The following is an 18028-nucleotide window of genomic DNA, read 5'->3' as shown; positions in this document are numbered from 1 at the left end:
GGAAGAGGAGGGGAAGACAGGAAGAAGAGGGAAGGGTACTTTTACACTTTCTGTATTTGCTCATTAAGACTTAAGTAATGATTGGGTCTTTAGTGGCAGCGGGCAGTCATTGTCCCTCTATTTGGCGACAAAGGCGGACCCAATCACCATGAACAACACAGCCTTGCTGCTCTGGTGGACTTCTTGCTCACTTCACACCCAGTAGGCAGATTAAAGGGGCTGAGGGCTGTTTGACACCTCTTCAGTAATTAGCTCGCCCGCGCTGTTTGCTAATAAGACATACTAATCGCCACGGATTGTTTCATTAATTGACTGATTGATGCATCGGCGATCATATTATTTTGCAGTGTTACTGCGGTGATGTCCATAGCTCAGAGCTCCTTCTTCTCCTTTTTTCAGCTATTTTCAGGCCACGATTCTATTTATCCCTTCAGTTGTAGTAATGCTGAAATGCCCCTTTTAGTGCCATTTACGCTCCTGCGTGCGCATTTTCGCGCGTGTGCGGAGCGCAACTCCACAGAGAATCCCCACCACCACAAAAAATAATAATAATAATTAAGAAAAAAAGGAAAAAAAAAAAAAAAAAGAGCCAACCCCTAAGACTTAATGTATGCACAGAAAATTGTAAACATGTAAAGAACTGAAAGCTTCACGCTGAGTTTCGCCATGCTCCATTTCCCCACCATTTCCTGCTGTCGTTTTAAAGCGATCTCGCTCATCTAGAGATCCCGTTTGCAGGAACAGTATGCTTATAATTACTAACAAATCAAGCGGCTACTGTTGCTCTCCCGCTTTATTGATAAGCTGAAGAGAAATGGAAGGAGAAGGGATGACAAAGAGGGTGCAAGTCACCACGGGGAGAGAAGGAAGGAGGGAAGAAGGGAAGAAATGGGGAAAACGGGGCAATGGGGAGAAAAAGAGAGAAAAGGAGGTTATTTGAGATGGAGGAATGATGTGAGAGCGGTCACGTCCGTAATTAAATAGTTTTGGAGCGCAGGGACAACAAGAAGTGAATCAGTGGGGGAAAAAAAGTTGAAGCGGAGGTGGTGGGGACGCTGCGCAGGAGTTGTGTGTCGTTCTGTCAGCAGCCACAGCGATCCCTGAGTTACGGGGAGAGCTGACATCGACTGAAAATCACCTCCCGTTACGGTGCGCGTTGGTTTGCACGCCCGCGGGGCTGTGACACGCGCAGTGCACACGCGGACGCGTGTGGCCGTTCACCCACCGCAACCTCCGCGTTCTGTTCTCTCTCCCTATAGCCGGAAAGCGACAGCCCACGATAAACATACAGATACGATGTAGATAGCGATAATTCATTCCATGGCAAACACGGGTTTTCTTTTTCTTTTGGAGGGTGCATTAGGTAATTTACAGAAGATACAGAGCGTAGATAGAACACATCTCTCTGAAGCTATGAAATCGCGATAGATATGCTTACACCGCCTGGAAAAGCCTGTAGAATGGGATGGGTGTTATTAAGGCTCCCAACTGCTTGCTGTATTCGTGCAGTACTTTTTTTTTGGGGGGGGGGGGGGGGTTGGGAGGGGGCACCGCTGGGAGCAACGGGGCTCAGCAGAGCAGGGAAGGAGCCTGGCTGCTCACCGACAGCAATTCGCAGGGGAAAATCAACCCTCCGAGCACGTGAAAACCCATATTTCAGAGGTTAACTAATGTGAGAAGTGCCACGACGGGCGGTGTGGGGTCTCTTGAAAGCATCGCACGGGTAACTCTCTCTTTAGTGAGTTTAGACTAAGATCAGATGGCCGCGGAATTGCTGCCCCTTGTTTAATTTCTCAGTTCACTGGACAGTGACCTGACCTGATAAAGCGGTCACTAAATATAGCCACGGTAGAGGTGCGCCCGAATCACTGAGTCCGTGTGTTTGTCCGGAGGAGAAGAGAGAGAGAGGAAAAAAAAAAAAACAACAACCACCAACCAACCAAAACCAGTGATGAAAATCCATTTGGTTTGGCAATGCGTTAATCCAACTCTTTTTTTTTTTTTTTTTTTTTTTCACTTTGTCTTGATGGTGTGCTCGCATGATGCTGCAGAGCACTGTATATGGCATATACAATATATCTACATATAACGGGGGCAAGACAGAGTCTCTCTTTTCTTTTTACTACCCCGAAGGAGTCTCTTCCTATAGAATCAACGGCAGAAATCCCATTAAGAGCAAGGAAAGGCCTCTAACTCTCTTGTAACTGTTACTGTGCCGATCTCCAACTCTTTGCAAACGCCTTTATGAGCTGCATAATGTGCCCAACTAAAAATAATAGAGAAATAGGAATCCATTTCACTTTCCGATTCCCTGAAGTAAAGCCACTCCGAATAATTTGTTTATACTGGGGACTATATACAAGCAATACGTACATTTGAAATCGACATGCCTTTTGGTTTTAAGCTGTTATAGGGCTTTTATTGTGGGGGTCTGGTCTGGCGGTAGGAAATGATCTGTAATAAAAACAGTGAAACACGGTTGTGTCTATTCCATACGCTGAGGTTATAAAATTGGCAATTGCCCAGTAGTTAGCACTTGGTAATATATTAGGATACCCGATCTTATTGTTTAGCAACTCCAGACGACTTAAATATCCCCTCAACCCTAATGGTTTGATTCTCCAGATATGTCGCAAATAAACAGGGTTTTTATGGCTAATAGCCGGCATATGCGCACAAACAGAGCCCTCTGATTTGCCGGATCGGTTTTGCAATTGATTTGAGTGGGAAAACGGGAAGAGGGCGAAGCGGTATCAGCGCTGCGTGAGGGTCTGTAATCAATTAAGCGCTCTCCACCGCGGTCGCGGAGCTCTTTCCGCGCGTCGTGTTGTGGCGATCCGCGAGGAAGCAGCGGTAGCAGCTGTCAGCTCTTATTAACTCCTGCATAAAACATACCTTAAGTACGGTTTGTTATCAATTACTCGCCGAAATGAAACAACTGGGAAAAGGCAGGCGAGGCTCCCTATAAATTAAAGCGATTGGTTGATTGATTAGCGCACCTGCCGTAAATCAGAGCGGTTGCGCGCAATTATGAGCGAGCGGTTGAAGTTCATTTGACAAACAAAAACCCGCAGCCCATTTCTTGTCGTTGTTTCTGAGTGGCTCTGAATGCTATTATGGGGATTTGCTTGGTCTGATCCCCTCCTTTATTTTTAACACAGCCCTCGTTTCTCAGAGCAATGGGGTACGTTGGTCGTGGAAAGAGTAAAAAGTTTCTATTTCTTTTTGGTTGGCCTTTCTTCTTCTTTATTATTATTATTTTTTTAATCTTTCATAACTTCTTTCCCGTAACTTCTAGTCCTCCCTTGGGGGGTTGGAACTTCATGATCTTTGAGGTCCCTTTCAACCCAACCCATTCTATGATTATATGTAATACCGTATCCAGACCTCCTGTTTTCTGTAGGAACAGATGAGTTCCCACTGCTTGGAGGACAGCACAACACGGTCCAGTTGGTGCACGTCATGATTTAAACCGAGATTATATTTTTCTGCTGTTCATCTTTTTCATCATTTTTTTTTTTTTATCAGAAGGAAAAGGCTCATTTTGTTTCATAAACCAGACTTAATAAAAACACAAAGCAATAACGGAGCTGTCTTCTGGTTGCTGTATCCTCCAGCCTCCACACTTATTTAAGGCAGCAACTCCCTCAGTGTAGTGAATTTATTCCTGGCTCAGCTTAGAAGTAATGGGAAACATGAGCGAAAGAAGTAATTCTTTTTCTTTCCTTGCAAAGCGTCAGGTGCTGTCAGCTGTACAAAAACACGGGGAAGGGGGAACGAGGGACGTAGAACCCGAAGTTGCCAAATGCTTCAGACACGTGTTGTATTTCTCAACAGTTGAACCCTTCACATAGGCTGCGCTGCATCACCATCCTTGTTATTATCACATTCCTTGTTATCCTCCCCAAAACTGGGGGAGGGGTGGGGGAACACAGCCCCTTTTAGATTGCTGTAGAGCTGAAAAGTTCCCCTTCATTTTGCTCTGCTGCGCGTGTTAGAGTGTGGTTACGCTATGCTGTTCATGCCATGACAGTTTATCCCTTCCCTTCCTTTTTCTTTCTCCAGTTCCTGTCCCTCCAAAATCCGTTACTTCTTTGATGATGAATAAAGATGGCTTCCTGGGTGGAATTTCCGTCAACACCGGAGAGGTGTTCTGCTCTGTCCCCGGCCGTTTGTCTTTGCTTAGTTCAACTTCCAAGTACAAAGTAACAGTGGGAGAAGTTCAAAGGCGCCTTTCTCCCCCCGAGTGTCTGAACGCATCCCTGCTAGGAGGAGTGCTGAGAAGGTAAGGGGTTGGGGCGGCTGTGTTACAGTGAGGGTGAGATGGAAATACTCTGTATTCGGGCTCTGAGATGAATGTAGGGGGAGTACCCAAAAATCAAGCCCGATGTAGCTTTAATCAGAGCTTCTCGAAATATAGACCGTCAGCAGCTCGGAAAGGCAGTAATTTGGATTTCCATCCGGAGAGGGTTGCTATCGGAATCCTTCGCAGTTGGTGCAAATCACCTCCTAATGGCCCGGTCAGTGCCGCTGAATACCTCTAAGTAGTTAACGTTATTGGTCCTTGTTAAGTGAGCGGTAGGGAGCGACCTCCAGGCCTGGGTACCAATCCGGTGAGTGGGAGATTGCTCTTTCACTAACAAGAATTTAAGCTCCGAAGTCATCAGCCGGATGAACACGGAGAAGGGGCTTTTTATCTTCTTAAAAACAAATGAAAAACTTAATTGTCAGCGTGACTTTCCTGTAGGAAAGCTGACCTAACAACATACACCGATGAGAGCAGAAAAGACGTTACGATGGAGGTTCTCCCAAGCCAATGGAAAGCGGGGAGAGGACAAAATATGGCCGACTGGGAAATAAAGAGCGACTTCATGCAGCTCACTGATACGTATGAACTGACCCAAAATAGATTTCAGTTTACGCATAGAAGTTACAAGTCTTAGAGCAGGAAGGGTGTTGCCCAATTAGGAGGCAACATAGCAGGCAAACACACCGTGTTTGTTTGTTTCCTTGCAATTATTACTGTGTTGAGGTCAGGAGCTCTGTGTCTGGAGAAGGGTACGATGCTCCGCTCCGTGCAGTCACCCTGTAACACACGTGGGAATGAGGAGCTCCTAAAATAGCTGCCGTTCCACGTGAATGTCTGTAATCAATGCTCAGCTGCGATCTGTGCCAGGGAGAGGAGCAGAGGTTTGCTTAGAGACGGCAACACGCCTGCAAATGGAGCAGGAGGACATCGGAGAGATACGGTGTAGAAAATGTAATTATCAAGGAAAAGAAACCTCATTATAGAGCTTCAGTGGATTACCGGAGATGGCCCAAGCCGTAATCATTGGCTACTGCTGACTTCAGTTCCTATCTTGAATCTGAATTTTAGACAAGCTTTGGTTCAGGGCAGATGAAATATAGGAAGCTGTTCTGCCTTGTACCCCTATTTACTCTGATAGCAAATAGTGGCAAGCCAGCCTGCTTTCTATATCATTAGTGGCTTCCTTTTTGTAAGTGTGACTGCTAAGTCTTAAACGTTTGTTAAGTAAGAACCAAGAAGTGCTTGGGATGGACTGTGATCTCAGTCCCAAAATTCTCACTGATATCACAGGTGGAAGGATTCCACCCCTCGAGCTGTACATACCTATGGGTGTGCGAACAATAGCTCCGTATTTCCCACCTATGGCTCGCTTATCCTTTCAGTGTCCTTATCAGTAACCTCCGACAAATATTCACGTCTTCCTTCAGGCACCCAAATCCCCGTGTAGAACGCGGTGCCTCCGGGTGAGCATTGCCTCTCCGCACGCGTTCACATGGGCACGAAACGGAACCTGAAGTTTCCTAAGTGCTTTCCTCCCATTCTGTCTGCCCGCAGTTCTCCCTTCAGCATTTTATTTCTCTTTTTCTTTTTTTTCCTCCTCCTTCTTCTTATTCCCGCACTAAATGATTATTTATTTCTCCTCTATCTTTCTGTCCATCTCCACGCTCCATCCTAACAGAATGCCATACAGTAGGAACTCATTTGTTCTCTAGCTCAGAATCCTCTGCGGTAATTATTGCTATCTGGCGTTATTTGATTTCCCTGGGTAAAAGCGGGAGAAAAGTGGGCTCATCCCCACCCCCGCCCCTGGGAGAAATTAAGCAAATAGCAGCAAACTCGGACACAAATCAGCACACCCAGAGTGCTGAACACCGGATGAAAACCTTTTCAGGGCTCCACTGACTGCACAGACTGAACGTTTCTTCCAGGAGCACCGCGGGGCTTAACGACCATCTCCATTTCTTTGCAATTCTAGAGCCAAATCGAAAAACGGGGGGAGATCTTTGCGAGAAAGGCTAGAAAAAATCGGTTTGAATTTACCAGCCGGCAGGCGTAAGGCTGCAAATGTCACTTTACTCACCTCCCTGGTGGAAGGTAAGCGAGGGTGGCAGCTCCCTTCACACCCCCTCCCATCTCGGGGCTGACGTTTCGAAAGCCACAAAAGGCTTTGGGGGATCAGGTGGGAAAGCCTGGCGGAGGTGAAATGCAGGGCGGGTTGGAGGAACGCTTGTCAAGGATCCCGTCCCAAAAAAATGTCCCCGGAGGGGGCATTGGCTGGGCTTGGTGGCAAGAATGGGGTGTGTTTGTATGTGTGTGTGTGCATGTGTGTGCTTGGGCTGGGCAGTCCCGTTCCTCACTGCTATCAATTACCGGGCTGTGCTCCCTGACTCCACGTCTGCTCCATCCTCCCGCTAATTCGCTCCTCCAGAGTTTATCTGTGGTTGAGGCTCATTATGATTGACCCTCAGTGAGGAAAAAAAAAAGTATATTTTGGTGAAAGAAACAATCAATTTCAGACTTTGGGAGCACAGTTTACCCTATGGTAGGTGAAACAGAACAAGGACTCAAGCTATTCCCAAGGAAGTAGAGAGGGAAGGGGGGGGGGGGCTGAAGTTTCATCTCAAGTCATAGGATACCCCGAGTTGGAAGGGACCATAAGGATCAGAGAGTACAACTCCTCACTCAGCTGATGTCATATTGGTGTTCGGCGTGTTTTCTTTGATTTATCGTTATCATATTGAAGAGCCATTCTTAAAGCCCCTAATACATTTCCGATATGTGTATGTTTATGCTAAGGGAAGTTGGACCCTCTCCAAAAAACATAACCGGAATAGTACAGATGCAATTATGAATTATATGTATCTACGTTACACATACACACCGAGAGGCGCAGGAATAATCCACTTATCTCTTCCGCGTACGAGCATGCATAAACATTCGCACTAGATATTAACTTTCCAGCTCTTCTTGGTGGAGTTGTGGCAGCGATAAGCCCTCACCGCATGCAGAGCTGGGGCTGATAGCAGCTCCTCCTAGTAGTGCAGGGCTCAGATATGGGCACGGGGGTGCGCGCTATAGGGGATGTGCAGCATTATGGATGCACTCAGGGTGCTGATCCGTAGGTGTGAATGCAGCTGTGTGCGCGAAGCTCTACTTAGAGCAAAAGCAAAGCTGTCTTGAAGTCTCCGAAGCCCACGAGGATACGCAGCGATGCTAAACCCCAAGTCAAGAGAGTAGGAAGGTGTGTGCATCGCTCTCCTGGTTTCCTTACAAATCAACAGAGGTTTCTTTCGTGGGAGCTTCATCCTTTTGGAAGAAGCTGCACCTGATGTAGGTGAAGTTTGCTTGGTGCAAGCAGCCAGGCTCAGGTGATGCTGTCATTGTGCTCCGGCCAGCATCAATCGAGTGTCACCGGGGGGATGGGGCAGCCGCTGTGGGGACAACCCAGGTGCCTTCACGTTCAATTAAGAGCTTTGTTGATTAGCGAGAAGCTTTGGGAAGCAGAGATGACGTTGGAAGGCAACTCTTGGTCGTTAAAAATAACGCGGTCCTGGAATTAGTAGACCTATCTGTTTTGCGTGTTGGAAATCTCCCCCTCTGCTCCCTCAGGCGGTGCTTTAAAGGGTTTAACGCTTTATTCTGGAGGAGTTGAGCTGTAATCTGGTGGAATCCCCTCAGACTCTGAGGGTGCCATTTCTTTTTAATTACTTTTCCCCCTCTTCTTTTCCACCTTTCTTCAACTCCTGTCCTCTTCTCGTGGCATAGAGTGCATCAGTAGGGATTTGATGACTCGAACCTCTCTGTAGGCAAGGAATTAGAAATCAAGCAGTGGAAATTACAGTTATAATTAAAATTAGAAGAATTAGTGTTATTCACAGAAAAAAAAATTACCATCAGTTGATATCCTTCCATAGGTCAAAGAGGAGTTCCCATTGCTGGTGGTCAGTAAAGAGAGCAGAGTAATGAATTCTGTCAGACAAAATAGACTTATTTCTATTATCTTACTGATGTGGCAACAATTGAGATAATGATGTAAGTGCCATGTAGTCCTATACCAAGTTGACATCAAAATTAACATTATGTCCACATCCATAAAATGTTGGAGAATGTTCTTCTGCTGTATTGAAATAGGAATATTTTGGGTACTCTGAGGGAGGGTTGAGTCCTTCTGTCTTTTGGGACTTTATTAGTTTTCCCCTTTTTTGGTCCAGTTCACATAAATTCGTGTGTGCGTGTGTGTGTTCTCTGCCACAATTTCACATGGGATCAGTTGCATGCATGTCTATAAGTGATCATCAGTTGAGCAAAGACAGCTGTAAATCTGTACCCAAAACTTCCTGTTTCCCCCAGCATAGGATTTATGGAGAGAAAACTAATGTCTGCAGCTTAGCCTTAAGTTGCAGTTGGGTTTCTATATGTAACTCTAAGAGCTGCCGTCTCCCAGAGGGAGCAGTGGGCAGCAGCAAAGCATTACATGATGCCTTGGCAGCTCAGCCCCAGCCAAGAGGTATTAATGCCCCTTTCATTCCATCCAGGTGAGGCCGTTCATTTAGCCCGGGATTTTGGGTACATCTGCGAAACGGAGTTCCCAGCCAAGGCTGTTTCTGAATACCTGAACAGACAGCACACAGACCCCAGCGACCTCCACTCCAGGAAAAACATGCTGCTTGCTACAAAGTGAGTGCCAACTTGTCCATCCCTCCCCTGGAAAAATCCCCCATTACCTTAAACCCTGGGTCTGAGGTCAATTTAAAGGCAGACATAGTCTGCAGTCCCAAAATTATAGCAGCCTTGGGGGGAGAAAGGTGTGCCCGCATCACCCTGTCAGTAGGGTATCTCTTATTGTCTGTGTGTCACTCTGCAGTGGGACAGTGTTATCCCTATGGAAGATGTATGGGCCCGATCCCTGGCTACCATGTGTCTTTTCCAAGCCACTCTCAATCCAAAAACCACCATGAGATGGCAACAACCAAAAAGTGGGTTGCTTCTACACTGTGGTCCGTCTGTCCCTCCTACTGCTCATGCACACCTGTCTGCCTGCCACCAAATTGCAATGTCTAATCCAGATGGTTTAATTAAGAAAACAAAAAAAGGGAAAAAAAGAAGAAAGCAAGGGGGAAGATTCAACAAAAGCATTGTAAATTGATAATCACCCTTGCTTTGGTCCCCCCAACACGTTTCTCTCCATAGGGACTTTGTTGGTGGCTTTGTTGTATAGGATGACTTGCACCCAGCTGTACCTCCTAACTTAGTGCTCAGGTCCTCAGCAGTGATGCTGTGCTTTTATCTCTCTCTTTTTTATTTTTTTTATTTTTTTTTGAGTGAGGAATAAGAAAAATATGGAAAAAGAGCAGCCCAAAGAGCTCTCATTTATTTCATGTTCTGGGACATGGCTTGCCTCCGATGACAGCGTAATTTAAAGAAATATATGGAGGGTTGAAAAATCATTTGCTCAAATTTGTCCAGATGTTTTTTAGACGTGATTGGAATTTGATTGCCCTTTTCCGCAGGGTCAGAAGATATTAATGTCCCAGAACTTTAATTGCTCACAGACCCTGCTTTGCTCTTTGAAGATGTAAAATGTTGCACTCATTACTATTTGTTCTCCAAATTCAAAGTTTCCTCTCTTGCACTTTCTTAATGGATAATACACATAGAAGTAGACCTTTATCTTTCTCCACCCTCTGAAACCTTTAACCCACCGGGAATTTCAGGCGATGAGAGCTGAACGCCTTTTTTAAGTGGGTTTTTTTTTTTTTTGCCTTTTATGTCTTTTTTTTTTTTTTTCCCCATACTTTTCTTCTTTTTTCTCTTCCTCCAGTCCCTTGGTAGGCATCTGCTGAAAGAAATTATCCCACTGGGGATTTCCCCAATTTCCCCCCAGCTCCCACGTTCCTATGTGGCTTTGGCACCTGTTGACATGAAGGCCTTCTGGACTAGAGCAGTGCAAACGAAAGAAGGGGGAAATCATATAAATAATAACAATAATAATAATCAAATCTGATTTTCAAAAGTGTGGAAAAAAATAAACATGGGCCACATGTTTCCCCTGATGCTTCAATTGGTCTTTTTCTCCCCAGAACAAAATAGGAATTGCTAGTTTAGATAAGCCAGAATGGAGCTCTAGAATCCAGAACTTTCTCAACAAGGTTGCATAGCCCAAGCAATCTCAAGAAAGATTCCATTTAGTCCTTTCACCACATTCCTCTGTCCCTCAGCAGCACATGGCTGTGATTTTTCTCCAGGAACAACACTGTTGAGAGTTGCTTTAGGCCATGGTCCAGATGGGTGGTTGGCAGACACTTGGTATATCTCCCACTCAGCTTGGTGATTTTTGGGTGCACCAAGCAAGGTTGGGTTTTCACAGTGCTTTGAAGATGTCCTTGTGATTGAAGGAGAGATTTGTATCCCTGGACCTCCTCTTATCCTACAACTGCAGAAACCTCTTTCCTGAAAAGCATCACCCTAGGCATGGATGTCCACCAGCTGGACTTGATGATCTCTGAGGTCTTTTCCAACCTGAGCGATTCTATGATCATCCTAGGATAATCCTCAAGCACTGGTGGGAGAATCATAAAATGATTTGAGTTGGAAGGGACCCTTGAAGGCCATCTGTCCCACTCCCTGTGCTGAGCAGGGACACCTGCAGCTCCATCAGTGCTCAGAGCCCATCCAGCCTGACCTCGGCTGTCTGCAGGGATGGGGCATCAACCACCTCTCTGGGCAACCTATACCAGTGCTTCACAACCCTAATTGCAGAATCCCATGTTCTATGGAAATTCTAAAGGAAGGGTGACAATGTTCCATCCTGTGTTCTGGGATAAGCTTTGGCTTGAACTTGTTCCTTCCTTCAGCCTTGGTTGTCTCAGAGAACCGTGTCAAGCATGGGTTGAGTCTAACCATTGCTTTTCTCCCCCTTTCTCTCCTTTCCTCTCTTTCTTTTCCTTTTTCTCTTCCATTCAGGCAACTTTGTAAAGAATTTACAGATCTCTTGGCCCAGGACAGGACACCCATTGGAAACAGCCGGCCCACCCCTATTTTGGAACCAGGCATTCAGAGCTGCTTGACTCACTTCAGCCTCATCACTCACGGCTTTGGGGCTCCCGCTATCTGCGCCGCCCTCACGGCCCTCCAAAACTACCTGACTGAAGCTCTCAAAGGCATGGACAAGATGTTCTTGAACAACAACACTGCTAACAGGCACACATCTGGCGAAGGACCAGGTAGTAAAACTGGAGACAAGGAAGAGAAACACAGAAAATGAGAGGAGGAAAAAAAAAAAAAAAAAAAAAAAAAAAGGAAAGGAAAAGAGGAAAAAAAAAGTTAAATAAAAGGAGAAAAGAGAGAGAGAGAGATAATCTTTTAAAACAAAACCGTCTTAATTTTAGCTTTAAAAAATATCGGATTGGGCTTTGGAAGAATTCTATTAGGTAGGACAAAATAATAATAATAATAATAAAAATAATAATAATAAAAGAAAGACGATAATTTAAGATCAGAGGAGCACAATGGCGCAAGACCAATGGTTCAGAGTCTCTTGCCAGGAACATGTGAAGACAACCACCAGGATTTTTTTTTTTCCCACTTCTGTTCTTTCACATTTTTTTAAATAATGATTTGGGGAGGGGGAGGAGTCTAATAATAATTAATAATAATAATAAAAGAAAGAAATGAATAACTTATTGGAAGAAATCGGAGAAACATTTTTGGTGTCAGTGCTTTGATTTCTTGAGCTGCACGGTCTGTCTTACTCTGATTTGATTTATTATTATTTTTTTAATGACGTCCTGTCTCCACCTTAGATAAAACAATCTTCCAGAGTGTTCCTTTCTGAGCAACCCATCACCTCATCCCCCGCTCTTCCCATCTCATCTCACCCCCTTGGCTCTGTCTAGACTAGGAAAGGAGGGCAAGCAATGCCCAGGCTACCCAGACCTCTCCTGAAGACATCACCATCAACCACTCATGGCTGTGTCTTCGCTTAATGGCATCAGATGGGGCACTTTGAGTCATGGTAGCTCAATCCAATTAGCTCACTCTTGTTTTTAAGAATCCCATTATTATATTTTTCCTGGTCTAGACAGACTCTCTGTTTAGATTGCCAACGTTTACAGGTGTGTATGCGTGCGTGTGTGTGTATGTGTGTGCATATGCGTATGCAGGCACATAACCCTGTAGGGGTGTGCGTGTGCTATGTATGTTTGTATATATATATATATATGTATATACCTGGACATATACATATATATATTTAATATGTGTGCATCAACCACACATATTCATGCATGCAAACATACCTTTGTGATTTAGTACAATGCCTTGTCTATAATGGGTTGCAGAATTTGAAAGTAAGGTCTGGTACAATGTCAGTGCTATCTGATTTCTTAATTTCTGAGGTCTCCTCTTTCTCTAGGGAGTTTTATATTCCTAACTATGCCAATGTTTCAGTCCTTAATTTCCTCGAGTAGAGTGTGTGTGAGAGATATCTTTCCCCATTTTTAAAGAATTGTTAACAGCAACAACAACAAAAAAATGAGTGATATGAGTATGTAATTCTTTCTCAGGAGTATGCACTATTTTATTTTCTTCTGTTTCCTAAAGCTTTGCCCGCTTGGCTTATGAGCTTCTTCAAAGAGGACTAGAGATCCCTACACAGTATATCAGGTACAGAGAAAAAAAATCCACAATTCTGATATTCTGATACTTTTTTTTTTCTTTTTTCAAATCAAAGCCAGTTGTTTCCGAATTCCGTAGGTGCACTTCTTTAAAGAAGCTCAAAGGGAATAATTGGAAGGAGATAAAACTATGAGTTGAAATCGAGGTGTGATACTGCAAAGGAAATAAGAGCTGTGTTGAATGTTACCGCGCTTTCTTGGCACTGGGGCTTTGTACCAGGGAGGAAAGGGCTGCCATGTGAGCTGGCTCCTCGTGATGGGAGCGGGGAGGGTTTGCCAGGGAATATCCTGGTTTCTCATCTCAGTCTGATGAAATCTGCTTCTCTTAGAAAGCTTTTCAGAACTGTCTTGTGACTTTCGCTTTAGAATGAGTCGATGCGGTAGGGGCAAATCTGCTGAACTCCAATGTTTTTCTTGGTGGTTTGGTGCGTGACAGGATGTCTTATGCATATGATTTGGGAGGGGTGGGGGTAGTCTGATTTCTTCTTTTTCTTTTTCTTTTTTATAGCATATCTTTTTTCTGTCTTATATGGTAAAAGAAATAATGCTGAAGTGTAAAGATGTGAACTGCTGTTTGGATTTTGCCCTATTGTAATTGCATGTATTTTTCAGTGGGGCAGGATTCATGCACTAATGCATCTTTTTGCTTATGTCAGAACAGTTTCTGGGTATCTGTGGGGTAAAGCCTGGCTGTCCTGGAGTTGATGGCAAAAATTCATTGGGGCCAGGGCCTCCCCTAGCATCTCTCTTAGATTTGCAGTGCCCAGTGCCATCAAATTGAGCAGGCACAACTGATTCCCAAAGAGTGGGCAAGAGAAGCCATCATCTTGGTTTAAGTTCTAAGTATCTTCCAAAGTGGACAGTGGAGAGAAATAATTTAGCAGTACTCTACTCCTTGACCTCCAACAAAATGTTCTTAAGGCAAAGCAGATGAAACTCTTGATTTGTACCCATAATGCCCTAGCTATCTTAGATAATACAGCAAAAGGAAGTATCAGCTTTCATCCCCCATGAGTTGGACATATGGCAACAGAACCCCGGGGGTTTTCCTGCCTTGCTCAGACCCGGGGAGCACCCAGCCCTCATGAAAGGCTCCTCATCCTTGGTTCCTGTGGGGCAGAGTGCTGTGGGCATTCTCATGTGAGGAGAGTGGGAAACTGAGGCAGGTGGGTTGCTGGGATGAGCTGGGAATGGCCTTCAGCCATGGCAGCAAGCAATGGGTTTGGCAGTTGGCAGATCCCTGCAGATGTCCCCGGAGGAGATGTAGATGCTCAGGCAACATAGATCCCACGGAACCCCTACTGTGATGCTAGGGACCCCTGGACTGAAGAGCAGCCCTGGCCTTCTCTTTGCCCATCACTGCCCTCCATCCCCGTGGAGAGCAACAAACTGGGTTCCAGCACAGGACATGCTCTAGCAGCAGGATGCATGAGAGGATTGGGGATGTGCATGGATGTCTATGGAGAAGAATGAATGACACAACCTGAAAGCAAATCTGCCCATTGAGACATTTTTTGAAACCCAGCTCAGTGTTAAACACCATTTTGTCTTTGTGAGGAACACATGGGTCCAAATTCTCCAACATCCCCAACTTGGGGGGGGATGCAACACAGCAGGGAGACCACAGGTTAGAGCTGAGCCTTCCATCTCTCCAGCTGCAGGGGCAGAGAGACATGGGGACCCACTCCTCGTCACCCAGGAGCTTCCAGCTGGAGGTGTGGGGGGACACTGGGGTGCTCCTTGGTGTTGGAGGGGTTGCTGGGGATGCTCCTTCCTTTTAAATGTGAAAGGGCATCACACCACCACTGTGACCTAACGGGGAGAGGGAGCTGCTTGCATCTTCTCAGGGAAAGATCTACACACACGTGTGAGGGCCTGATCCTGCTGCTGCTGACATCTTCCCTAGGTGAAGGTTTGGTCTCCTGGAGCAGGACCTAAAGCCTGGGAAAGTCAAAGGGAGAGTTTCAGTCGACTCCTGGCAACTTTGGATCTGCCCTTTGTGCCTCCTACCTGGAAGAGACAGACTGCAGAGGCCAGGCTGTTCTTTGCTCAAGCCAACATAAAATCCCCACCGCTTTCAGAGGGACTGTCCTGTTCTTTTCTTCTTCTTCTTCTTCTTCTTCTTTTTTTTTTTTTTTTTCTTTTCCCTGTGCTTCCTAAAGTCCAGAGGAAAAACAAAGAAACAAATCACGAGGTTTCTGATTCAAAAGCAAGCAGGGAGAAGTTAGGATGTAGGAGCGTACCCATCCATCTCTGTTGAGAGGACACGTCCATCTCCTCCCCAGAGGACACATCCATGCTCGATAGCTATGGGTACTGAGGATGGAGGTCCCCCCAGAGCTGATTTCAGCTTCCCACTGAAAACCCTTTCCCTGTTGCCCTGCTCTTTCCCAGCCCAACCACTCATGCTTGTTGGCGGGGTGTCTCGGACGTTCATCTGATAATTGAGTTATTAAAAGATTCCTTTTTTCTTGGGATAGTAAATCAACAAACAGGAGGATTAACTCAGCAGCTTTGCTTTGTAACTCAAGGGAAAAGTTTGAGGAGAGACTGTGAAAAGTTTGTTTTCAAACCAAACAGGTGGGTCGCTGTAAGTTTAATTTCATTCTTAGCCTCGTTTTTCCTTTTCTTCTTTAATTACAATTCTGTTTGCTGTTAGAAAGAGCTCAGTTTTCATCCTCTCCTCGACTTTTTTTCTTTTCTTTTTTTTCCTTCCTTTTTCTGGTTGCTATTCACACGAGGTGTGAAGGAAACAAGAAGCCAATGTTATGGGAAACCTTTCACAACGTGGCTGTTTCTCTGAAACCAAGTGGTTGCATCTTGTCCCACCCAATGGAAGTTCTCTGTGAGAAGCTGCTCTGAGTCCCTTCACATCCCGGTCCCAAACTCTCCCCATAGCCCCGAGTTTCCATGTGGGCTGGGTGGGGGGGAGAAGGATGGTGTTAAAGACATTTCACTGCCCCCCAGGGCTCACTCAGCTCCCCCTCTCATATCTTTGCCGTTGGTGTAATGCAGATCCATTCGGTTCGGGTTGAATACAGAGATTTCGGTGCTGGGTTCAGCAGCCCTAAGCATTGCCAGATAGATCTGGGCAAAAGCCCCTTCCACTCTGGCTTCCCTGTGCAAAAGACCGTAGGCTTTTTACAAATAGTCTATTTTCTTACACAAAGATGAAAAGTAATAAATAATAAGAGAAAATACCCCTGAGCGCACTGGCAAACGCCGGAACATTTCGAGAGTGACGAAACATTGTGTGCCAGCAAGAAATAAAGGGAAAGAAAACCAAACCAATGCAAAGCGGTGGAGGAAATAGAAAGATGAAAGAGGATAGAAATACGCTCTCCTTTCTGTGCCCCAAACGATCCCTTTCACCTCCTCTTCTTGAAAAAAATCTGACCACGAAGTGAGAAATATGGGTTTATCGACTCTTCCTGAGAAGAAATGCGGAGAGGCATTCGGTGTTGAGTTTGTATATATTTATTTATGCTTAATTTAACGGGAATGTGTAAATATGGCGAGCAAGTAGTTTTTGGGTTATTTATCTGTGAATCTATACCTCTGTGAACGGGTGGGGGAATCTAAAAGAAAAAAAAAAAAGGAAAAAAAAAGAGAAAAAAAGAAAACACACAGAAAAAAAAAAAAAAAAACGCTTGACTAGATAGTATCCTATCGGAATCTCTTCTGTTCTTTATAGACAAGCTGTTATGGTAATGGGTAGAAATTGGTTTCTTGTCCCGTGATGACCTGATTTACATAAATAATAAGAATAAAAACAAAGAGATTGTTGTGTTCTGTTGTATTTTCCTCTTCAGTTTTTTTTTATTTTACAACTTTTTTATTTGATTTAATTTGATTTAATTATTATTATTATTATTATTTTTCGAACGTTGGTGCTGCTTCGATTCTGCAGACGGATTCACTTCTAACGCCACGAAGTCTTTATTTTCCCAATGGAGGCTTTGGGAAAATACAGGACGTGTCTCTACAATAAAAAAAAAAAGGAAAAAAAAAAAAAGAAAAAAAAAGACAATAAATACTGCTTCTCAGAAATGTTGGTATTTTATTTCTGTCTGACTCGGAAGTGTCCGTATTTTTACCACTCTTACCTCTTCATTCTAAGCAGACCTGTAATAAACCTCACGTCATGTTAACGTGATCTTTCATTTCAATTTGCCTTTACTGGCTGAGTTAGCAGTAAATGTTTCTATTTGCAGAGCGTTAGCCATTGAATCAAAGTGTTATGTACCATTATAAACTTTTTTTTTTTTTTAATATTATTATTTTCTTTTCCCTGCGGTCCCCATTGCTGTATTACAGTTACTGTACGTTTCACTGATGTCTATGTGGATGTGTGTATATATGTAGATATATACTCTTCTATACAGAACGGGAGTGATGTTCGCGGCGTTATTTTCTACTTCTAGGACTACAGTCGCAACACCAATCACTACCAAAAGGAAATATTAAAAACCACCCCCCGACCCCCTGTGTTCCTAAATCGCCTTTATTTGGGTTTGTTAGCGGCACTGACAAAGAACAGCTGCGGGCAGAGCCCCGGGGCCAATCTGAAGCCGCTCCGGAGTGACTCCGTGTTCCCCCGAGGCTGAGCAAAGGGGAGAGTGGGGGCAAAAGCCTCGGGATTCATTTCTATTTAATTATTTATTTTTATTTTTTTTCAGTGCTGTCATAGAAAGCAATATTAAGCAATATTCCTCTGCTCTCTCCCTCTCCTCCCCCCCGTCAATCGGTGCTCGAAAGGACTGTCAGTATAACCTCAACATGAGAATAAAACCTCCTCGTGTGCTCGGGGGTCCCGGGGCTGAGAGCGTTGCCCTCACTGCAATGAAATGTTGTAGCTGAGTTGCTGGCTGGGTTCGGGATTGCCTGTTGGTTTTTAGGGGCAGCGGTAGCTAGGAGGGCTGATGGAGAAGTGCAGTGGGTCGGGTTTTGCAATTTAATATTCCTCACGGAGGAGGGGTGTGGGGTGAGGGGACAGTAGAAAATAAATCCATCCCCACCTCCGTATCCCAAACTACCTCCCTTC

At 44.8% G+C, this 18028-nt stretch overlaps 1 protein-coding gene across 7 annotated transcripts in view; it reads left to right on the top strand.

Moving 5' to 3' along the window:
- Positions 1 to 17466, top strand: part of TFAP2B (transcription factor AP-2 beta) — a 31284-nt gene extending 13818 nt beyond the window's left edge. For 2 of the 7 annotated variants that reach the window (XM_040696783.2, XM_040696781.2), the window contains 6 exons: positions 4066 to 4285; positions 6285 to 6403; positions 8845 to 8986; positions 11273 to 11532; positions 12911 to 12973; positions 14891 to 17466. In XM_040696783.2, the coding sequence (XP_040552717.1) occupies positions 4066 to 4285; positions 6285 to 6403; positions 8845 to 8986; positions 11273 to 11532; positions 12911 to 12951 (782 nt within the window). In that variant the 3' untranslated portion in view covers positions 12952 to 12973; positions 14891 to 17466. Of the gene's footprint in view, positions 1 to 4065; positions 4286 to 6284; positions 6404 to 8844; positions 8987 to 11272; positions 12013 to 12910 lie in introns of those variants that run through there. The other 5 variants (XM_040696782.2, XM_040696780.2, XM_015285085.4 and 2 more) reach the window with 3 other exon arrangements.
- The last annotated feature ends 562 nt before the right edge of the window (positions 17467 to 18028 follow it).

This window comes from Gallus gallus, chromosome 3 (assembly GCF_016699485.2).
Source record: "Gallus gallus isolate bGalGal1 chromosome 3, bGalGal1.mat.broiler.GRCg7b, whole genome shotgun sequence".
NCBI lineage: Eukaryota > Metazoa > Chordata > Aves > Galliformes > Phasianidae > Gallus > Gallus gallus.
Note: the sequence above shows the minus strand (reverse complement) of the source record. Positions and strands in the feature narration are given on the sequence as shown.